Source organism: Saimiri boliviensis, chromosome 16 (assembly GCF_048565385.1).
Source record: "Saimiri boliviensis isolate mSaiBol1 chromosome 16, mSaiBol1.pri, whole genome shotgun sequence".
NCBI classification, from domain to species: domain Eukaryota; kingdom Metazoa; phylum Chordata; class Mammalia; order Primates; family Cebidae; genus Saimiri; species Saimiri boliviensis.
Genome location: NC_133464.1, coordinates 14,192,322 through 14,211,340, shown reverse-complemented (window position 1 = coordinate 14,211,340; position 19,019 = coordinate 14,192,322). Strand labels below are relative to the sequence as shown.

Genomic DNA, 19,019 nt, shown 5'->3' with positions numbered 1-19,019 from the left:
ATTTAGTGTTATGTGGTAATTGTTTACTTACAGCTTTTGTTTTTTATTATTTGAGAAAAACCTGAGATAATTCAGCTGTCATTGCTAAGGAGGAATTCATTTCTCTTTTTCATCTAGGAATAATTTTTAAAAATCCAGTTAGAAGGATCCTCTTTCTCACAATGTGTCATTGATAAGTCTTTCTTAATGAACATTCATGCAACTAGTGTTATAAATGATAAGACGGTGCCTAAGGGCAGGGCTCAGATGTTCTGCTTTCTTTACAAAGGGCCCTGAAACCCAGCTTCCAATCATGAGAGGTTGTCCCAGCTGCTCTGTGTCTGTTTTCCTGTTTTCAAGCAATATCTAGAGATGCTGTCCGTTAGCACGTGTAATACTACCTGGGCTACCCCAGTGGGATTTTTGGAAGCTAAGCTTTCTAATTTTTTTTTTTCAGACAGCGTCTTGCTCTGTCACCCAGGCTGAGTGTAGTGGCGAGATCTGGGCTCACTGCCACCTCCGCCTCCCGGGTTCAAGCAGTTCTCACGCCTCAGCCTCCAGAGTAGCTGGGACTATAGGTGCATGCCACCATGCCCAGCTAGTTTTTTGTGTTAGTAGAGATGGGGTTCCGCCATGTTGACTGGGCTAGTCTCAAACCCCTGAACTCAAGTGAGGCCCGCCTCAGCCTCCCAAAGTGCTGGGATTACAGATGTGAGCCACTGTGTCTGTCCTAACCTTTCTATATTTTGATGATTGAAATGTATTTGGAGCATCTTTGGTATATTTTTAGGACAACAGTTAAACCAAACTAAGGTAGTCTTTTCAACATATGTACTTTAGTATATGTTATTCACTACAATATAAGATATTCTTTTCAACATATGTACTTTGTCATCTCTCAGAATTCTTTTGCCTTTAGATCTATTATCTTTTAAGCCGATTATCCTTCCACATTGCATAGTTACTGTTTGTTTTATATCTGTTCTCCTACTGTACAAAGAACAATGGTCTTCTACTTTTAGAAACATTAGTTTATTGTAACAATGTATCACCATATAAAAAAGTAAATGATGGAGAATAAATAATAATAAATGTGCAGTCCCACTTCACAGTTACTAATCTTCCGTGAAAATTTTCATATACATATAAGTTTATATTAAATAAATTAGATTTACTTTTGCTTTAACATACCATTCAACACTTTGCATTTTTCCTTTAATTTGCTACCATGGGCATCTGTCCACATAAGAATGTGTGTTCTAATGGCTCTGACTTGACTCCAGGTGTTATTCCCCAGCCTGACAGCTTCCTCTCCTGGCTTCACACCTTTCTCTGCTATGGCTTAGACCCCATACATAGCCACCTTCTCTACTTTCTCACTGGGCACCCCCATCTCCCTCAACATTTTATTACATGGAGCACAACATTTATTCTCTGTCCAGCAAATCCCTAAGCCTAGATTTGTCTCACCAGCCATCTCACTCCCTCCAGCACCTGCGCCTACACTGTGAAGCCCTGGGGGAAAAGAAACATCACTGTGCAGATTTAATCCACTGTAAGTTGATAGTTTTTGACTGTAAATATATCCTCTTCAGATTTTTTTTCTTTTTCTTTTTTAAAGAAATGGAGCCTCGCTCTGTCACCCAGGCTGGAGTGCCATGGCACAATCATAGGTTACTGCAGCCTCAGACTCCTAGACTCAAGTGATCCTCCTATCTCACTCCCCTCAGTGGCTAGGACTAGAGATGCATACCACCACCTCCAGCTAACTTTTTAATTTTTTTATAGGGACCAGGTCTCACTCTGTTGCCCAGGCTTGTCTTGAACTTTTGGCTTCAAGTGATCCTTCTGCCTCAGCCTCCCAAAGCACTGGGATTACAGATAGTTGTGAGCCACCACCTGACCCCTTTCAAATATTCTTTTTTTTTGAGACAGAGTCTCACTCTGTTGCCCAGGTTGGAGTGCGGTGGCACGATCTCAGCTCACTGCAACCTCCATCTCCAGAGTTCAAGTGATTATCCTTCCTCAGCTTACCAAGAAGCTGGAATTACAGGCATGTACCACAATGCCCAGCTAATTTTAGTATTTTTTGTAGAGACGTGGTTTTGCCATGTCAGCCAAGCTGGTCTCAAACTCCCGACCTCAGGTGATCTGCCTGTCTCGACCTCCCAAAGTGCTAGGATTACAAATGTGAGCCACCGTGCACTGCCCCCTTTCAAATATTCTAGTCTGAAAATTTCTACCCTAAAATTGCCAGTAACTTTTAAAGTTTCCTAAACACAGTAGATTCAAAGGCCTAATGGGATAAAGTCATTGGGGAGGAAGGAACACAAAGTGTATAGACATGGGTGGCATTGAGCAGGGCAGCCATGTAACTTGTGAAACACCTCCTTCCCTCTTGGGATATTTGAAAAATTCCTTTGAATAGTATTCCATTATTCTTTTAGCAGATGACTGTTGTTAGGTACGTTTATTAAATTTTACAATCATCTTAAATACTCCAGCAGCCTCTCAGCCCCATCTCTCTATTTACTTATGTCTTGGCCTTGAGAAATGATGGGTGGGAAGAACATCAGTAAGGTCCTTAGTGAACTGGGAAGACAGCAGGAGTCCTCAGCAAGAAACAGAGGGAAACCAGAAAAATATTCAAACCCATGGAGAGGTTTGTTGCTTGGGGCAGATTTTGAAGGCAGATTACTCCCCTTAGTAGGATGTCATTGGGCACATTTCTGTTTCTGTGCAAGGACTCTTACTTGCTCATATACAAGACCCTTTTTTGGGCCTAGTGCTTTTCAGATTTAGTTCTTTGTCCTAGAAGTTGAGGTTAAATAGAATAAAAGGAGAGCTTTAGAATGGAGAAAGATGTGCACCCAACATTTTCCCTGAGTCTCATGGAATGTTTTAGGATCAATGTTTGTACTAAAACAAATTCTCTAAGCCCCAAGCTTAAAGGGACAGAGCAGGCACATTTTAAGGCCAACATGTAGGTAAATAGAAACATGGGACTCAGAAGATTTTTTTCCAAGCCAGTTGTAAATGTATTGACCAATGTTTTTCGTTTCACTATTGATTGTTTATTTTCAAGGATTTTTATCTTTATTTATTTATTTATTTATTTTGAGTCTTACTCTGTGGCCTGGGCTGGGCCACAGCTCACTGCAGCCTTGGAACTCCGAGGCTCAATAAATCCTCTCACCTCAGCCTCTTGAGTAGCTGGGGCTGCAGGTATGCCCACCATGCCCAGGTAATTTTTTAATTTTTTGTAGAGACAGGGTCTCGGTGTGTTACCCAAGCTGGTCTTGAACCCCTGGACTCAAGCAATCCTCCTGCTTTAGCCACCCAAAGTTCTGGGATTAGAGATGTGAGCCACTACACCCAGGCTTATTTTATTTTAATGTGCCGTAAAAACAGAGGTAACAGAGCAACAAAATAAAATCCCAGTCTGTTTTGCCGTCTTTTATGTTTGACTTCTGTTTAGGTCAGGAAAACAACAGTGCAAGACATTGTGTGTATTACGTGAAGCAAGAGCCACATTTCACAGGACCATAAATTCTCATCTCATCTCAGATCTAAGCACTCATTTTCATTCACTCAATTAACACATTTGCTCAATATCTTACCTGTGCCAGGCAATGTGATGAAATACAGCAGTGAGCAAAACAAAAATCTCTGTCCTCATGGATCTTTTATGCTGATGGGGAGGAGACAAAATAAGTTACCAGAATATATGTTTTAGTTACTGATGCAAGAACTTTTTTTTTTTTTTTTTGAGACGGAGTTTCGCTCTTGTTACCCAGGCTGGAGTGCAATGGCACGATCTCGGCTCACCGCAACCTCCGCCTCCCGGGTTCAGGCAATTCTCCTGCCTCAGCCTCCTGAGTAGCTGGGATTACAGGCACGCACCACCATGCCCAGCTAATTTTTTTTTGTATTTTTAGTAGAGACGGGGTTTCACCATGTTGACCAGGATGGTCTCAATCTCTTGACCTTGTGATCCACCCGCCTCGGCCTCCCAAAGTGCTGGGGTTACAGGCTTGAGCCACCGCGTCCAGCCTGCAAGAACTATTGAACATAAATCTGAGAAGGTGCATGGGGAATTTCTAATTTTAAATAGGCTTACTGCAAAGGTGAATTGAAACTCAAAAGTCTTGCCAAGAAGGTGACATTTGAGCAAAAGACCTGAAGCAAGTAAGGGAGTGAGCCAGGTGAATGTGTGGGGAGGTGTTCTAGCTGCAGAGAGGCCGTGAGGTGTTCAGCTTGAGCAGGTGAGCAAGATAGAGCATAGGAAATGAGCACAGAGAAGTAACAGGACCACGTCATAGAGTGACCTAGAGGCCACTGTGAAGATTGGCCTTCATCTGAGCGAGATGGTGAACACTGGAGGCTTTGATTTTACCAGGGTCACTCTGGCTGCTGTACTTAGAATGGACCATGAAGGTGTAAGGGAAGAAGGCAGGAGACTCGTAGGAGGCCTTCTTTTCATCTAAATATGATCAGATTGGGGGCGGGTGGTGGGGTGGTGAAGAGGTCAGAATCTCTGGATCTGGCTGTGTTCTGAGGATGGCAGACAGAATTTGCCAAGGGTTGGGATATGAAATGTGGAGTTTCTGTTTTCTAAGATGTGACAGTCCGTGGGAAGAGTAGTTTGGGGAAATGGGGAAGAGTTAGTTTTGGATGTGGTGAGAGATGTTTATTAGGTGTCAAAGCAGAGATGTTGAATAAACAGCCAAATATATGCACCTGGAGTTTGGAAGAGGGCTTCATCCTGGGTATACACAGTATATATTCGAGAATCATCAGTGTATAGATGGTATTTGCAGCTATGGAATTGAGGAGATCCCCAAGGAAGTAGGTATAGATAACGAAGACAAGATTCCAAGAGGCACAGGAGGACAGGGAGAGTCTAGCAAAAGACACTGAGAAAGAGCCACTGGTGAGACAGAAGGGCAACGAGGAGAATGTGGTCCCTGGAGGCCAAGGCGAGAAAGTGTTTCTAGGAGGAGGGATTGGTTAATTTGTCGCTGATCGGTCAGGTGAGATGAGGACAGAGGATTGACCTTGAGTTCAGCCGTAATGTGGGGTCGTTGATGAGAAAGAGCCATGGTAGAATAGCTGGTTGGAGAGAGAATGGAAAGACCAGTCGCAAGTGGACACATCTACAACTGTCTTGAGGACTTTATTTATTTATTTATTTATTTATTTATTTATTTAGAGAAGGAGTTTCACTCTTGTTGCCCAGGGTGGAGTGCAATGGTGCGATCTGGGCTCACCACAACCTCTGCCTCCAGGTTCAAGTGATTCTCCTGCCTCAACCTTCCGAGTAGCTAGGATTATAGGCATGTGCCACCACGCCCGGCTAATTTTTTGTATATTTAGTAGAGACAGGGTTTCTGCATGTTGGTCAGGCTGGTCTTGAACTCCTGACCTCAGGTGATCTGCCTGCCTTGGCCTCCCAAAGTCCTGGGATTACAGGCATGAGCCACCATGCCTGGCCTGAGGACTTTTGTTTTACTGGCAGTGAGAAAAAGAGTGGTAGCTGGAGTATAGCATGGTTCAAAGAGGACTTTTTTTTTTTTTTTTTTTTTTTGGAGACAGATTCTTACTCTGTCATCCAGGCTGGAGTGCAGTGGTGTGATCTCGGCTCACTGCAACCTCCACCTCCCAGGCTTCGGTGATTCTCATGCCTCAGCCTCCTGAGCATCTGGGATTACAGGCACCTGCCACTATGCCTAGTTAATTTTTGTATTTTTAGTAGAGACGGGGGTTTTGCTATGTTGGCCTGACTGGTGTCAAACTCCTGACCTCAAGTGATCTGCCCACCTTGGCCTCCCAAAGTGCTGGGATTACAGGTGTGAGCCAAGGCACCCGCCCCAAAGAGGATTGTGGTAGATCTTTAAGCAAGGTGTGTATGTGGATAAGCGTGATCAATAGAGATGGGAAAAGTGATAATCTAGGAGAGGGAAGGATTGCCGTGGTGTCCTTGCTTTGGCAAGTAGGGATGGAACCCAGTGTACCAGTGGAGAGGTTGGCCTCAGCTCATTTGTCCTTGCTAACTGGAGGGAAGGCAGAGACACGGGGCATGATGCTGTGAGGTAAATGTGGCAATTGCTTCTGAGTCCTCAGTGAAGTAGACGGTATGGCCACCCCACCTGTGAGTGAGGAGGGAGGCGGTGGCCAAGTAGGATCTAGGAGAGCAACGAGCAGATGAGTGTGGAGCAGCTGCTAGGCTGCATTAGGGACCCTCCAGGCAGCTGGGGTTGAAGTAACAGCAGCCAGCGTGCTCACTTGTATATCTCCAGCTGTTTCCAGCTGTGCTGCTATGAGTTGGATTTAACCAGGTTTGTGGTTTTAGCAAGTGAGAGAAGAGCACAGGATGTGAGGACATCCTTGGATGTTATGAAAGGTCTTGATACCATTGTGCTTGGAGTTTGAGCTTGCACGGGAGGATGTGAGGCCACAAAAGAGTAAGAGACAGTGAAAAGACTGTAGGATCTGTCGATTCAAGTGGCGTCCAGGGCTTGTTGGAGGTGAGGAACATTTGAGCCAGTGAGTTAGAATGACAGGAGGAGGTGCTTTGACACTGGGAAGCTTGAAACGAAGATAACGACAGGGACTGCTGTCATTGATAAAGGCAGGGTGGAATGCGACCAGAGGAGCGAGGGCTTTGAAATAGGATAAAGACCAGAGTTGTTGGAGGAGAGGGCAGAGGATCAAAAGGTCAGTGTGCTGGAAGGATTGTTATATAAGTGTAATTACCAAGAATCAGGAACAAGGAGGGAGTGTTGGAGTGACAGTGAGCCAGGAGCTGAGGGCCAGTGACCTGGGGCTGGTAGATGACAAGAGCAGGAAGGAGTAGGAGCGGTGTGGTCTGATCACATGGGAGTCAAAGCTAGGGGTTTCTGAAGGAGGGAGAATGGTCTGGTCCAGGGCTGAGGCCTGTGAGAATCTCGCCACCACCGGCAAGACTCTAGTGAGGCAGCATCCCTCTGGGAGAGCCAGATTTCCATGAGAACAGGTTCCAGAAAACATTCTGAGAAGAAGTCAAGGAATAAGAGGGTGTTCTACCAGCATGAGTTTCAGGGCATAGTGGAAGGGTTTAAGCAGTTGGGAAGGGATCCATTTTGGGATTCAAATGTGGGAATGGAAGGATGACATGGAAATCCTGGACTTCAGAAAGCGACTAATATTCAGAGTGGTAAGGGGCATAATGGGATTAGTCCTGCCCGTTAGTCCTAATGGGTAGTAGTCCATTATCACGCTGCTATGAAGAAATACCCAGGACTGGGTAATTTATAAAGAAAAGCAGATTAATTGACTCACAGTTCTGCGTGGCTAGGGAGGCCTCAGAACAATCATGGCAGAAAGGGAAACAAATATGTCCTTCTTCACATGGTGGCAGAAAAACAGTGCAGGGTGAAGCAGGGAAAGCCCTTTAAAAAACCATCAGATCTTGTGAGAATTGACTCACTATCAAGAGAATAAACAGCATGGGGGGACTACCCCCCTGATCTAATCACCTCCCACAAGGCACCTCCCCCAACATGTGAGGGTTACAATTTATATCACAGTTTGAGATGAGATTTGGGTGGGGACACAGAGCCAAACCATATCAGTCCTGATGGTCTCAGATTGCATGGGAGAGAAGTCTTGCCAGGAGTGTGCAACCTTATATGATTTCTCTCAAATATGGACTTTGACGTAACTTTTCTGCTATTTGCTAAAAGCTGGTGGTGAAATACATAATGGTAACTGTTATTTAGCAAATACTTATTTTCATCAGTCAACATGCTGTTTTGCACACAGATTTTGCGCATAGGTTTCTATATTTAATCTGACAACCCTGCAAAGCAGGTACTGCTCCCATTTTACATGTAAGTTAACCAAAGCTGAGGCAGGGTTCCACAGCTTTCCCTCGTCTCCTAATAAGATGGAGCTGACTTGCACCCAGGTCTGACTCTAGACTGATAAAGCCTTAGATTTTCAGAATTATTCCGGTTATTCCAATTATTTAAATCGTCACTGAAATAATTGAGGAAAAATTATAATCCTACAGTTTCCTGAATAGAAACAGAACAGTGCTGTGCTTGTGTGTTATAAAAAAGAATTTGTTTTCCTTGGGAGCTAAGAATATTTAAAAATCTTTAACATAAATGAAATACAGTTCCATCCATAACCAAACATGATTTAAAATATTATAAAATTCTCAACTAAACACATTTCAGGGAGAGGCTGTAGGGTGTTGTGCTGAAGAGCATTTTCTCCAGAATACAACTCGCTTGGCTCAAATCCTGACGATGCCATTGCTCAGTTGTGTGACTTGTTGCCCAGTTTCTCATCTATAAAAGATGGATAAGGGTTGTTTGGAGGATTACATGAGACTTGATATATACAAAGTGCAGAGAACATAGGAAGCACTAAACAGATGTTATCTATTACTACTTTAAATGTCACCTTAGTCTTACTGTTTCCTTCACAATTGAACACACAAGTTGACTCACCTAATGAAGTGATCACTGGATTGAGGTGTCAGATTTGCCTTTTTGGTGTAATATTGTCTATCTCTGCATATTTTTAAGTTTGATACCTGTGCTTCTGATTTCTTCATGTGTATACTTTGGTTTTTCCATTTTTCACTTTTTAAGAATGAATCTTTAAGGTTCATATAAGGTTTAAAATATCAAATAGTGGTACAGACACAGCTGTGTTGGTAGAAGTAGCGGTGCGGACAGAGTGAAAGCATTGGCTGACAGGTGGCAGCAGTGGACTGTGCTTTAACATTCACTAGCTGCTTCACTGCACCTGCTTTAGGGATGTTAATAAATTCATACATACAAAAGAGTGGGCTGCTTAGAAGTGAAACATGCCATTGTTTACCACCTTGTATAATAAAGTTTGAATTTCTTAAAAGACACAATTATGGCTGGCTGTATAGTTGGTAAATTTCAGCCTTCCGGAGTCATGTTTACCCTGATTTTAGACATCTGAATGTCTCTTTTTCTAATGTCATCACATGCTATTGTTCACTGCTGAATCTCTGTCACCTGACACTGAAGGAGGGCACTTAATATCTATTGAAAATTTGAACATGAAAATTTGTCTGCTGACTACTAGAAGGCCATCAACTCCATAATTCCTAAGACATGACCATGGGATATTACTAGGTGAGACTGAAGTTCCATTTTGTTCTACATGGGTTGTTTTTTTTCTCTTCTAGAACTTACTTACACTTAGAAGGTAAGTCGACTGAAATTACCAAAAAGGGCGTATCAAAGGAAAACTTGATGATGAGTTTTTAGAGAAACACAATAGGATTAAAATTTAAATCTGATTGAGCTATGAGGAATTTTAACATGTTTATTACCAGTATTAATGCACTTAAGTAATTTAATGGGACTAGCACTCTTACTCCATTTGTGATGTTGGTATGAAGAACCTAAATATTTTTTCTTAATTTGCTTTTCACTTCTTTTTAATACAGTTTACATTTAATAAGGAGGAGACCTGTAAGCTTGTTTGTACAAAAACATACCATACAGAGAAAGCTGAAGACAAACAAAAGTTAGAATTCTTGAAAAAAAGCATGTTATTGAATTATCAACATCATTGGTAAGGCATGAAGATTTTGGATTCTGGGGTTTATCCTTTTCCATATGAAACCTCTTTGCATTGACTGTATAAATTACTTGACTGTGTAAAATATAGCAAATTAATTGATTTCCTTTTTCGTGACTAGTAGTAGTGACTCTTAAAGACGACAACATCATTTAGAGTATCATCTTTTAACTGTGTGTAGATTACTGTAATATCTGGCACTTCTTTCAGGACATAGATCTGGTACACAGAGTAGTTATTTTTATTGGTATACAGTCATACTTTGGGGATACTGCAACTTCAGTTCTACAGCACTGCAATAAAGCAGTTGGCAGAATAAAGTGAGTCATATAAAGTGTTTTGGTTTCTCAGTGCATATAAAGGTTATGTTTATACTACATTTAGTCTATTAACTGTGCAATAATATTATGTCTAAAACAACTCTGTAAGTACCTTAATTAAAAAATACGTTATTGCTAAAAAAAAAAAAAAGGCTGACACAAAAACAAGAAGCAAACACATGCTGTTGAAAAAATGGCACTGATCGATTTGCTCAATGCATGAATGCCACACACCTTCAATTTCTAAAAAACACTGCATCTGCAAAGCATAATAAAGTGAAGTGTAATGAAATGAAGTATGCCTGAATAGTTATTATGCTTTGAGGAAAAGGGCCTGGATCAGTCTTCTAGTGAAATCATTGTTTTATACTTGTGGGCCGTGAAAAAAATCACAGGAAAACAAAACTGAACTTTTGTTTAATAAATAGCCATCTACTTCAAATAAAACACATTTTGCTTAATCTTTTATTTTGTAAACATAGCATTAACAGATTCTGTACCAGTTTGTATCAGAATCAAAAAGCATTTAAAACTGCCCTGTTTTTCCTTCCAAAGTATTATGTACTTATAGAATATTCAAACATAGAATTTTTTTTTTTTTTTGTCTTGAGACGGAGTCTCACACTGTTGTCCAGGCTGGAGTGCTGTGCCGTGATCTCAGCTCACTGCAGCCTCCATCTCCCGGGGTCAAGTGCTTGCACCTCAGCCCCCTGAGCAGCTTTGATTACAGGCACCTGCCACCATGCCCAGCTAATTTTTGTATGTTTAGTAGAGACGGGGTTTTACCATCTTGGCCAGGGTGGTCTCAAACTCCTGACCTCAAGAGATCCACACCCCTCAGCCTCCCAAAGTGCTGGAATTACAGACTTGAGCCATCACACCCAGCCAAAAAGAATATTTTTAAAGACTCAAAATCCAACCTTTGATGTATAACCATTGTTATTCTTCTGAGTAATTTTGCTTGGAAATGCCTTTATTCTATGGGGATCATAGTTTACATATGTTTTGCCTTTTCTAGAAACTGTAAGATGCTTTCAGTGTTGAACAGGATTGTCTTCATGCACTTCCTTTTGGATGTTGTCCTGTCAGTATATTAGATCACAGGAACCTTGGATCTCAGCTGAGACCTGACCAGGTCCTGTGGCCTCGCATTCCCTCCTACCCATTAGTTCTCCTCCTCCTCCACCCCACCCAGCCCTCATACGCATAGAACCTTGGGACCTGTGCACAGCCATGAACTAATCTGTGATGAGAAGGGTTCATTCTGACTGGCCAAACCTGGGTAATGTACCCCTCATCCCCATAGGAATGAGTTCCCTGTAGGCCAGGTGTCCCCAGACTACGGCCCTGTGGGCCGCATGCAGCCCCCTGAGGCCATTTATCCGCCCCCCCCACCCCCCCGCCGCACTTCAGGAAGGGACACCTCTTTCACTGGTGGTCAGTGAGAGGAGCACAGTATGTGGCGGCCCTCCAACGGTCTGAGGGACAGTGAACTGGCCCCCTTTGTAAAAAGTTTGGGGATGCCTGCTGTAGGCTATTGGGGCTCTGCTGGAAGGAAGGAGGCAGAGCTGTTAGAAACCTGCCTCTTATGCTTGTGTCAGTTTCTTTCTCATCTGATCCTCAGTGCAAACAGGAACTTAAAGCCTCCTTCATTTCGCCATTTCTTTGATTTCTGGTAAATGAGCTTTTTTCTCCTAAGCTACTATAGGAATACTGCTTATTTACTAGATCAATGCATATCAATTGTTTATCAACTTGGGATATGTTTACTTATTCATAAGTAATTGAAATTTCCCTTGATGGTTTTTTCTTTTTTTTTAAATCTTCAAAAAAATATTTAAGGCTCAGTTCTTATCTTCTCATATTAGCCCTATCCACCTATGTTTACTACAATAGCTGCCAGTTTGTTGACTGAATGAAAGAATGACTCTTAAGGTCTATGGGTGATTTTTAGCTCTTTCTTCTACCCTTTGTGCTTAGAATACTATTTAGCTCGTTGTGGTGGCTCACACCTATAATCCCAGCACTCAGGAGTTTGAGACCAGCCTGGCCAACATGGTGAAACCCCCATCTCTACTAAAAATACAAGAATTAGCCAGGTGTGATCGTGGTTGCTTGTAATCCCAGCTACTTGGGAGGCTGAGGCAGGAGAATCACTTGAACTAAAGAATACTGTTTAGTCTTGCTCCCGAAGGTAATAGAAATAGTTCTTCAGTAGCCTCCTCACAGGAAAGTACTTAGATATGTTTTTAACTAATTTATGATGTAGTTAACAGAGATTTTATTATGATGTCAAGATGCTTAGTAACAAAGAATAAATAATTTAAAATAGTGAACATAGTAAAAGCATTTGATAGTAAAATTTACTGAACGATTTGTAATCAGTATATCAATTGCAAACTTATTGTGCTAAAAAAAGTAACCTGGGAAAGTGCTAGTAAATAATAATTTTGCAGCTGAGTCAGAAAAGTTGATGATTTTAAGTGTAACCCTTAAATCAGTTTCAGTATACATTTGAAAAATGTTGATTCACATTGATAAATTTCTTGAAACCATTATTTGAATATATTCTTTTCATGACCTATTTCAGAAAGATTTTACTATATAACTTGATTTTAAGCATAGGCAGTAGAGTTAACATATAAAACATCATATACCCTTGGGAATTTATAGTATTCTGTTAGAGAGTTTTATTGTGAATGCAGCACATTTTATTTTATACTTGGCACTAAGACATATTGGGGAGAGCTTAATCATTTTCTAAATCATGAAGCAAAATATGCCTATGAAAAAACACAAGCAGTACAAGAAAATATTAAGTAAAAGTAAGTCTTCGGCCACCCCCAGCTTCATTTCTATTCTGCAGAACTAACAATATTATTTCTCATGTATGTTTCTAGATTTTCGATGCATATGGAGGTATAGAAAAGGGTATGTCCCTTTTAAAAATAATGCAACTAAAATGTTATTGTACACACTATTCTGCAAGTTGCTCATTTTAAGAAAATATGGACTTTTTTCAGGTCAAGTAACATTGTAAATCTATAACCTCCTCTGTCTTTTTCAGAATTTCATAATTTACTGCATGAATGAATCATAATTTCTTCCCCTTGACATTGGAACCATGCTTTAATTTACTGTTCTCTATAAAGAACAGTTAATAATAGTTTACTTCCATTTTGTTTTTTGTTTTTTGGTTGTTTTTTGAGACGGAGTCTTACTCTGTCGCCCAGGCTAGAGTGCAATGCCATGGTCTTGGCTCACTGCAACCTCCTCCTCTCTGGTTCAAGCTATTCTCCTGCCTCAGCCTCCTGAGTAGCTAGGATTACAGGCACCCACCACCATGCCTGGCTAATTTTTTTCTTTTTTTGCATTTTTAGTAGAGATGGGGTTTCACCATGTTGGTCAGGCTGGTCTGGAACTCCTGACCCCATCATCTGCCTGCCTTGGCCTCCCAAAGTTCTGGGATTACAGGCATGAGCCACCATGCCTGGCCTAGTTTCTTATATAAGTTGATGAATACTTTTTATTCTTATTTGGGGCTTTAGTCAATTAATTTGAGGATCTTTTTGTCTTACTCTGTCAGTAGCTGCTAAGCTACTTCGTGATTCTTGCAGCTACTGCTTTGATACCAGCACCAGACACTTAAACTCTCTTCAGATGTGCTCTGTGTGGTTTGTGATCCTACTTCTCGCCTGGATTTCCAAATCTTGATGACTTTTTTTAAAAAAATAAAAGTATAATTAACTAGTTATCAGAGTACTTAACATTTTTTAGTATCATAGAATCACTTGACTATAGCTTATTGAATTAGAAAAGGGTCTTGAAGATACTTTAGTGAGTTCCAATCCCAGATCCCACCAAGTTAGCAAAGGAGAATGATATGCTATTTTCAAAAATTCAAAATCCTGATGAATAGTATAAATGTACTCATGTTAAAACTGCATAGAAATGCCAACTTGTTAAATGCCAACTTTCCTTGCTTTGGGCTATAATTTTCTGAGCATTGTAACAGTATGGGTGATTCTGATTAGAAACTTTTGGAATTGTTAAGAAAACAAATTATTAATAAACGAAGCTTGATTGGTAGAAGTGTTTCAAATGGAGTCCTTGGAGGGCAGAGGGAAGTAAAGGAAAGCAGTTCTTTATGGTAAAAAGTGGAGAGTCATTCAGCCTTTATCCTTGTGAGTCTTCTTCCCATATTTACTCTGTCAGATTGGAAATAAGTGTTTTAATTTTTGCTGATTTTAGAAATTTAAATAACTTAGGAAGATAGTAATTGAAAATCATGTTCTTTGGCCAGGCATGGTGGCTCATACCTGTAATCCCAGCACTTTGGGAGACCAGGGTATGAGGACCACTTGAGCCCGGGAGTTTGAGACCAGATCCGGCAACACAGTGAGACCCCAGGTCTGCAAAAAATTTTAAAAAGTAGCCAGTGTGATGGCATGTACCTGTAGTCCCAACTACTTAGGAGGCAGAAATGGGAGGATCACTTGAGACTGAGAGGTAGAGGCTGCAGAGAGCTGTGATCACACTACTGCATTCCAGCCTGAGTGACAGAGCAAAACCCTGACTCGGGAAAAAAAATATATTCTTTAAGTTTTCTTAAATTTATTCAAAAGGATTTTTTTTTTTAATGCTTCCTATTACCAGAAACAGCTATTATGCCAAGATAGTATATAAATGATACACTTAGGATGTCAGCTTTTATAAAACCTAAATTGCCCCTTAATTCCTCATTTTGTAACTAGCACTTATGTAGTATTTTCCCTCCAATATGGTAGCATGAAGATACTATATATTGCTAGTATATATTCATTAATTGAACTTCGTCTTGTATCTAAAAAATTAAAGCAGTTAACTGATTCTTTAAGCTTCCAGAAAATCTGAATTATTTATTCTATGTAACAGTGTATTTATGCTTCTAATATTTTACTGGAACTACTAGCCTGCTGATTATAATAATGAGCAGTTTAATAGTATAGGCGATTCTAAAATTTCATACGCTGGGTACTATTAAATAGCATTTAAAGGTAAGGAGACATGTTTTATCAGGTCATTAAGGTACACCTTGGGTGAATGTAGAATCATAATTTTACTTCCTAAGGCACACGTTAATTAACAAATAAAACATGCCCTGAAGTGTCATCTTATGGCTGTAATATAGCTGGCGTATTTTGAGCAGTTTTTTTATGTGTATCCCACAGTGTACTCTGGGCACAGGGGGCCACATGCTCAGACTGTAATGTAGTTACATAGTGCCACAGAACTTTATTTTCTGCTTTTCTTTTTTAAGTCCTTTTTCACTATAGAACTTGAAAGATTTGGTTCACTAGCTTTGTAGCAGTATTTCTTTTAGAAATAATTTGAATTTATAGTTTTCACAGAATTTTTTTGTATAACTTTTACTTTTCTTCCTGGCCCTTTAGTTTAATATTTTCCTATACCTTGCAATTATATTCGTTTCCTTTTTTATTGAATTACCTGAATGATAAGAGACTTTTCCTTCTTTGTTGTTCAATAAACTGTTCCTGAGGAACTAGATATGTTGCCTTGTATTCCTATTCACAGCTTTGAGTGTTCTGCTAAAGGTAAATTACATTGAAGTGTTTAAATAGTATTATTAAATTAGCAATTACATTATATTAGTTTATAAAACTCTTTACTACATACCATTTATCCTTTCAAAACAGCTATAAAGGTTTATTTTCCCTTTTTTTAAGGCCAGTCAGAGTAGCAAAGGAGCAAAGAAATCTGTACCGGGTTGTGATCAATTAGTTGTAAACACCTCTGCACTGGGACCAGCCTATAGTTTTTTCCGTCACTGCAATATATCAGATACTGGCATATTGTTATTACTTATGAATACTACATTTTATTAAAATTGTTTGTGGTTTTTGGAATCTTAAAGAATTTAAACATTGAAATTTTACAAAGTGATGATACTGATTTGGGCAGTAATTCTTAGTCATGTGTGGTGGGTTCTTTTCTAACTTAACTCTTCTTTCCGTATGTAGGATTGTGGATAATATGCCTGTAACATGGTGTTATGATGTTGAAGATGGTCAGAGGTTCTGTAATCCTGGATTTCCTATTGGCTGTTACATTACAGATAAAGGCCATGCGAAAGATGCCTGTGTTATTAATGTAAGTTAATGATAAACTCTTTGCTGCTTTTAAAAATACGGCTTTTTATAGAATTCAGTCTTTACCCAGACAAAAATTGTTATATTTGTTCAATTAGTACAGTTCAGATGTTCTGAAATAGAACCACTTCGATCATAAACTTATAGCAGATTAATAATGCATAAGTTGAGTTTTAGAGTTGGAATAATTCACATTCAGTTCAGTATTTACTGAGAGTGTCTGTTGTATGTTAAATGCTATGCTAAGGTCTAGAACTTTGTTCTAACTCTCATAAGTCTTACATATTGCAAAATGTACATAGGAGAGTGTCAAAAAAGACTTCATTATAAGCTAACTAAATTTGTATTGCAGAAGTCAGATATTATTCCCTTTTTAAGACCTATCTGCCTTTGAGGCCATTCTTTTGTGTTTAAAAGTAGAGTTATCAAACAGAGACATTATTATGGAAGGTAGTTAGAACTAGGTGGGGATATATATTAAAATAAATTTTGTGTAATCAGATCAACCTGATTTAAATCTCTTATTGGATCTGATCCAATGGAAGTTAGCATGAGCTTAATCATGAAACTGATTATATCAGTTAATGCTTTTGTGAGTGCTGACCAGAGACACTTGAATAATTTAGGTTATGTGTTTAGTCCAAATTTATAAGCTTCTAGGGAGAAAAAGTGTCTAAATATATAAGCTTTAGTGTGCTTGTAATATATTTAATTTTGCTTTGTTTCATTTTAAATGAAAGTCTAGAAAATACTAGATTGGTGTTTTTTTAATTGGTACTTATTAAATTTTATGTAAAAATTAAAACTTTAAGAAGCATATAACATCCCCAATTAATTTTTAGCTTAAAAAATTTAAGTATAAAATTGAAACTTGATTAAAATTCCGTTCAAACTTAAATTTTCATACTTATTGTAGCCCATTTTAAAGTGTTGTGTTTTGACTCTTGTGTAGTCAGTTTTCTACCTTTAACTTATAAGTTCTGTTCCGCAGTCAGAATTCCATGAAAGAGATACATTTTACATCTTCAACCATGTTGACATCAAAATATACTATCATGTCGTTGAAACTGGGTCCATGGGAGCAAGATTAGTGGCTGCTAAACTTGAACCAAAAAGGTAAATAAGTATAAGTGAAATTTAGACCCAAAAAATAAGTATTTGGGGCCAAATTAACTTATTCTTTAATCAATATTACGGCATTTCAGAATTGATTTTACCATGACTCCCTTTAGCGTGATTTGTTATTGAGTTATGGGTTGTCCGGAGAAACCAAACCAATAATTATTTTCCTGTCATGGTAAGCGGTCAAGCCAATGTGCCTTTGTGTTTTATTTTTCAGTCAGGAAATTTTGACAGCTTTTCCACTTGACAGTGGGGAAGGAGAAGTTATGTGGTTGGGACGGTGTTCCCCTTCATAGTGGAAAGAACATTGCTTCTGATATCTGCAGCTTTTCTCTGGTCAGAGGCCCAAATGACCAGAAAGTCCTGTGATTTCTCAAGCCCCATACAGTATTAGATACCAGTGTGAAATACCAGCCATTGAACAAGATATCGTCAAGTTATTTATTATTTTTTATCATGAACATACATATCAGTTGTTTATGAGATCCTTTTTTAATTCGATATTTCTCTTTTTTTCCCATGACTTTTTCTGCCACTGAATTTGCCTTTTTCTCATGCACTGGTGGTAAAAAAAATAAAAATTAAAAATACATGCCACGACAAGGTGGCAGTTAATTTAAACTCCATCAGTATTGGTTGTTTTTTTGTTTTGTTTTTTAATAAGATTATTTAGCCAGGCAGGTGGCTCATACCTGTGATCTCAACACTTTGGGGAGGCCAAGGCAGGAGGATCGCTTGAGGTCAGGTGTTCAAGACCAGCCTAGGCAACATAGTGAGACCTGTACTGAAAATAAATTAGCTGGGCATGGTGGCACATGCCTGTGGGAGGATCACTTGAGTACAGGAGTTTGAGACCAGCCTGGGCAACATATTGAGACCCCATTGCTACAGAAAATAAATTAACTGGGGATTGCGGCACATGCCTGTAGGAGGCTGAAGTGGGAGGATCACTTGAACCCAGGAGTTGCAAGCTGCAATGAGCTGAGATCACACCACTGCACACCTGGCTGGGTACAGAGCAAGACCTTGTCTCAAAAAAAAAAAGAAAAGAAAAAGCCAAGCATGATGTCTCATGCTGTAATCCCAGCACTTTGAGAGGCTGAGCCCAGGAGTTCAAGACCAGCCTGGCCAACATAGCAAGACCCTGTCTCTACAAAAAACTAAAAAATTAGCTGGGCATGGGTGTGGTGGCATACGCCGGTAGTCTCATCCATTTGGTAGACTGAGGTTGGGAAGATCACTTGAGCCCAGTAGTTTGAGGCTGCAGTGAGCTATGATGGCACCACCGCACTCAGGCCCGGGTAAGAAAGTAAGACTCCTCAAAAAGAAAAAAAAAAGATTATTTAAATGTTCTTCAAGTATAGTGTTTTCAAAAGTATGTTTATAATTTTGTACACATACTTGTATTTATATGAAGTAAATATTTACGCTTTTAGATGTGACATAATTTCACCTTTGTCAGCAGCATTTTAAAATACATACAAAATCTCTAACCTTTACTACCCCATTTTAAAAAAAATTGTACTTTATCAGCATCTTGCCAAAATGTTTCTTCCCACAGCTTCAAACATACCCATATAGACAAACCAGACTGCTCAGGGCCCCCCATGGACATAAGCAACAAGGCTTCTGGGGAGATAAAAATTGCCTATACTTACTCTGTTAGCTTCCAGGTGAGTCTGTTGTTATCTTTAGTATAACTGTGAAATTGATTTTAAATTTGTTCTACTTAAACTAATGGAAATGTTAATGATTGTGCTTGTCAAATAAAGAAGGTATTAATAAGCTGATTTTTAGGATAATTTGTCAGTGTACTAAGCAACATAATCACTCTTGA

General features: G+C 39.6%; 1 protein-coding gene and 1 long non-coding RNA gene across 2 annotated transcripts in view; both read left to right on the top strand.

The window, feature by feature from the left end:
- Positions 1-9,238, top strand: LOC141581593 (uncharacterized). The gene is made up of 2 exons (XR_012514298.1): positions 1-1,534; positions 9,033-9,238. It is a non-coding gene; the product is annotated as an uncharacterized LOC141581593 (long non-coding RNA).
- The window catches only part of TM9SF2 (transmembrane 9 superfamily member 2), a 64,889-nt gene that overhangs the window by 19,993 nt on the left and 25,877 nt on the right, over positions 1-19,019 (top strand). Inside the window, exons 4-7 of the mRNA XM_003928220.4 lie at positions 9,458-9,585; positions 15,932-16,061; positions 17,052-17,176; positions 18,744-18,855. Of these exons, the coding sequence (XP_003928269.1) occupies positions 9,458-9,585; positions 15,932-16,061; positions 17,052-17,176; positions 18,744-18,855 (495 nt within the window). The remainder of the gene's footprint in view (positions 1-9,457; positions 9,586-15,931; positions 16,062-17,051; positions 17,177-18,743; positions 18,856-19,019) is intronic.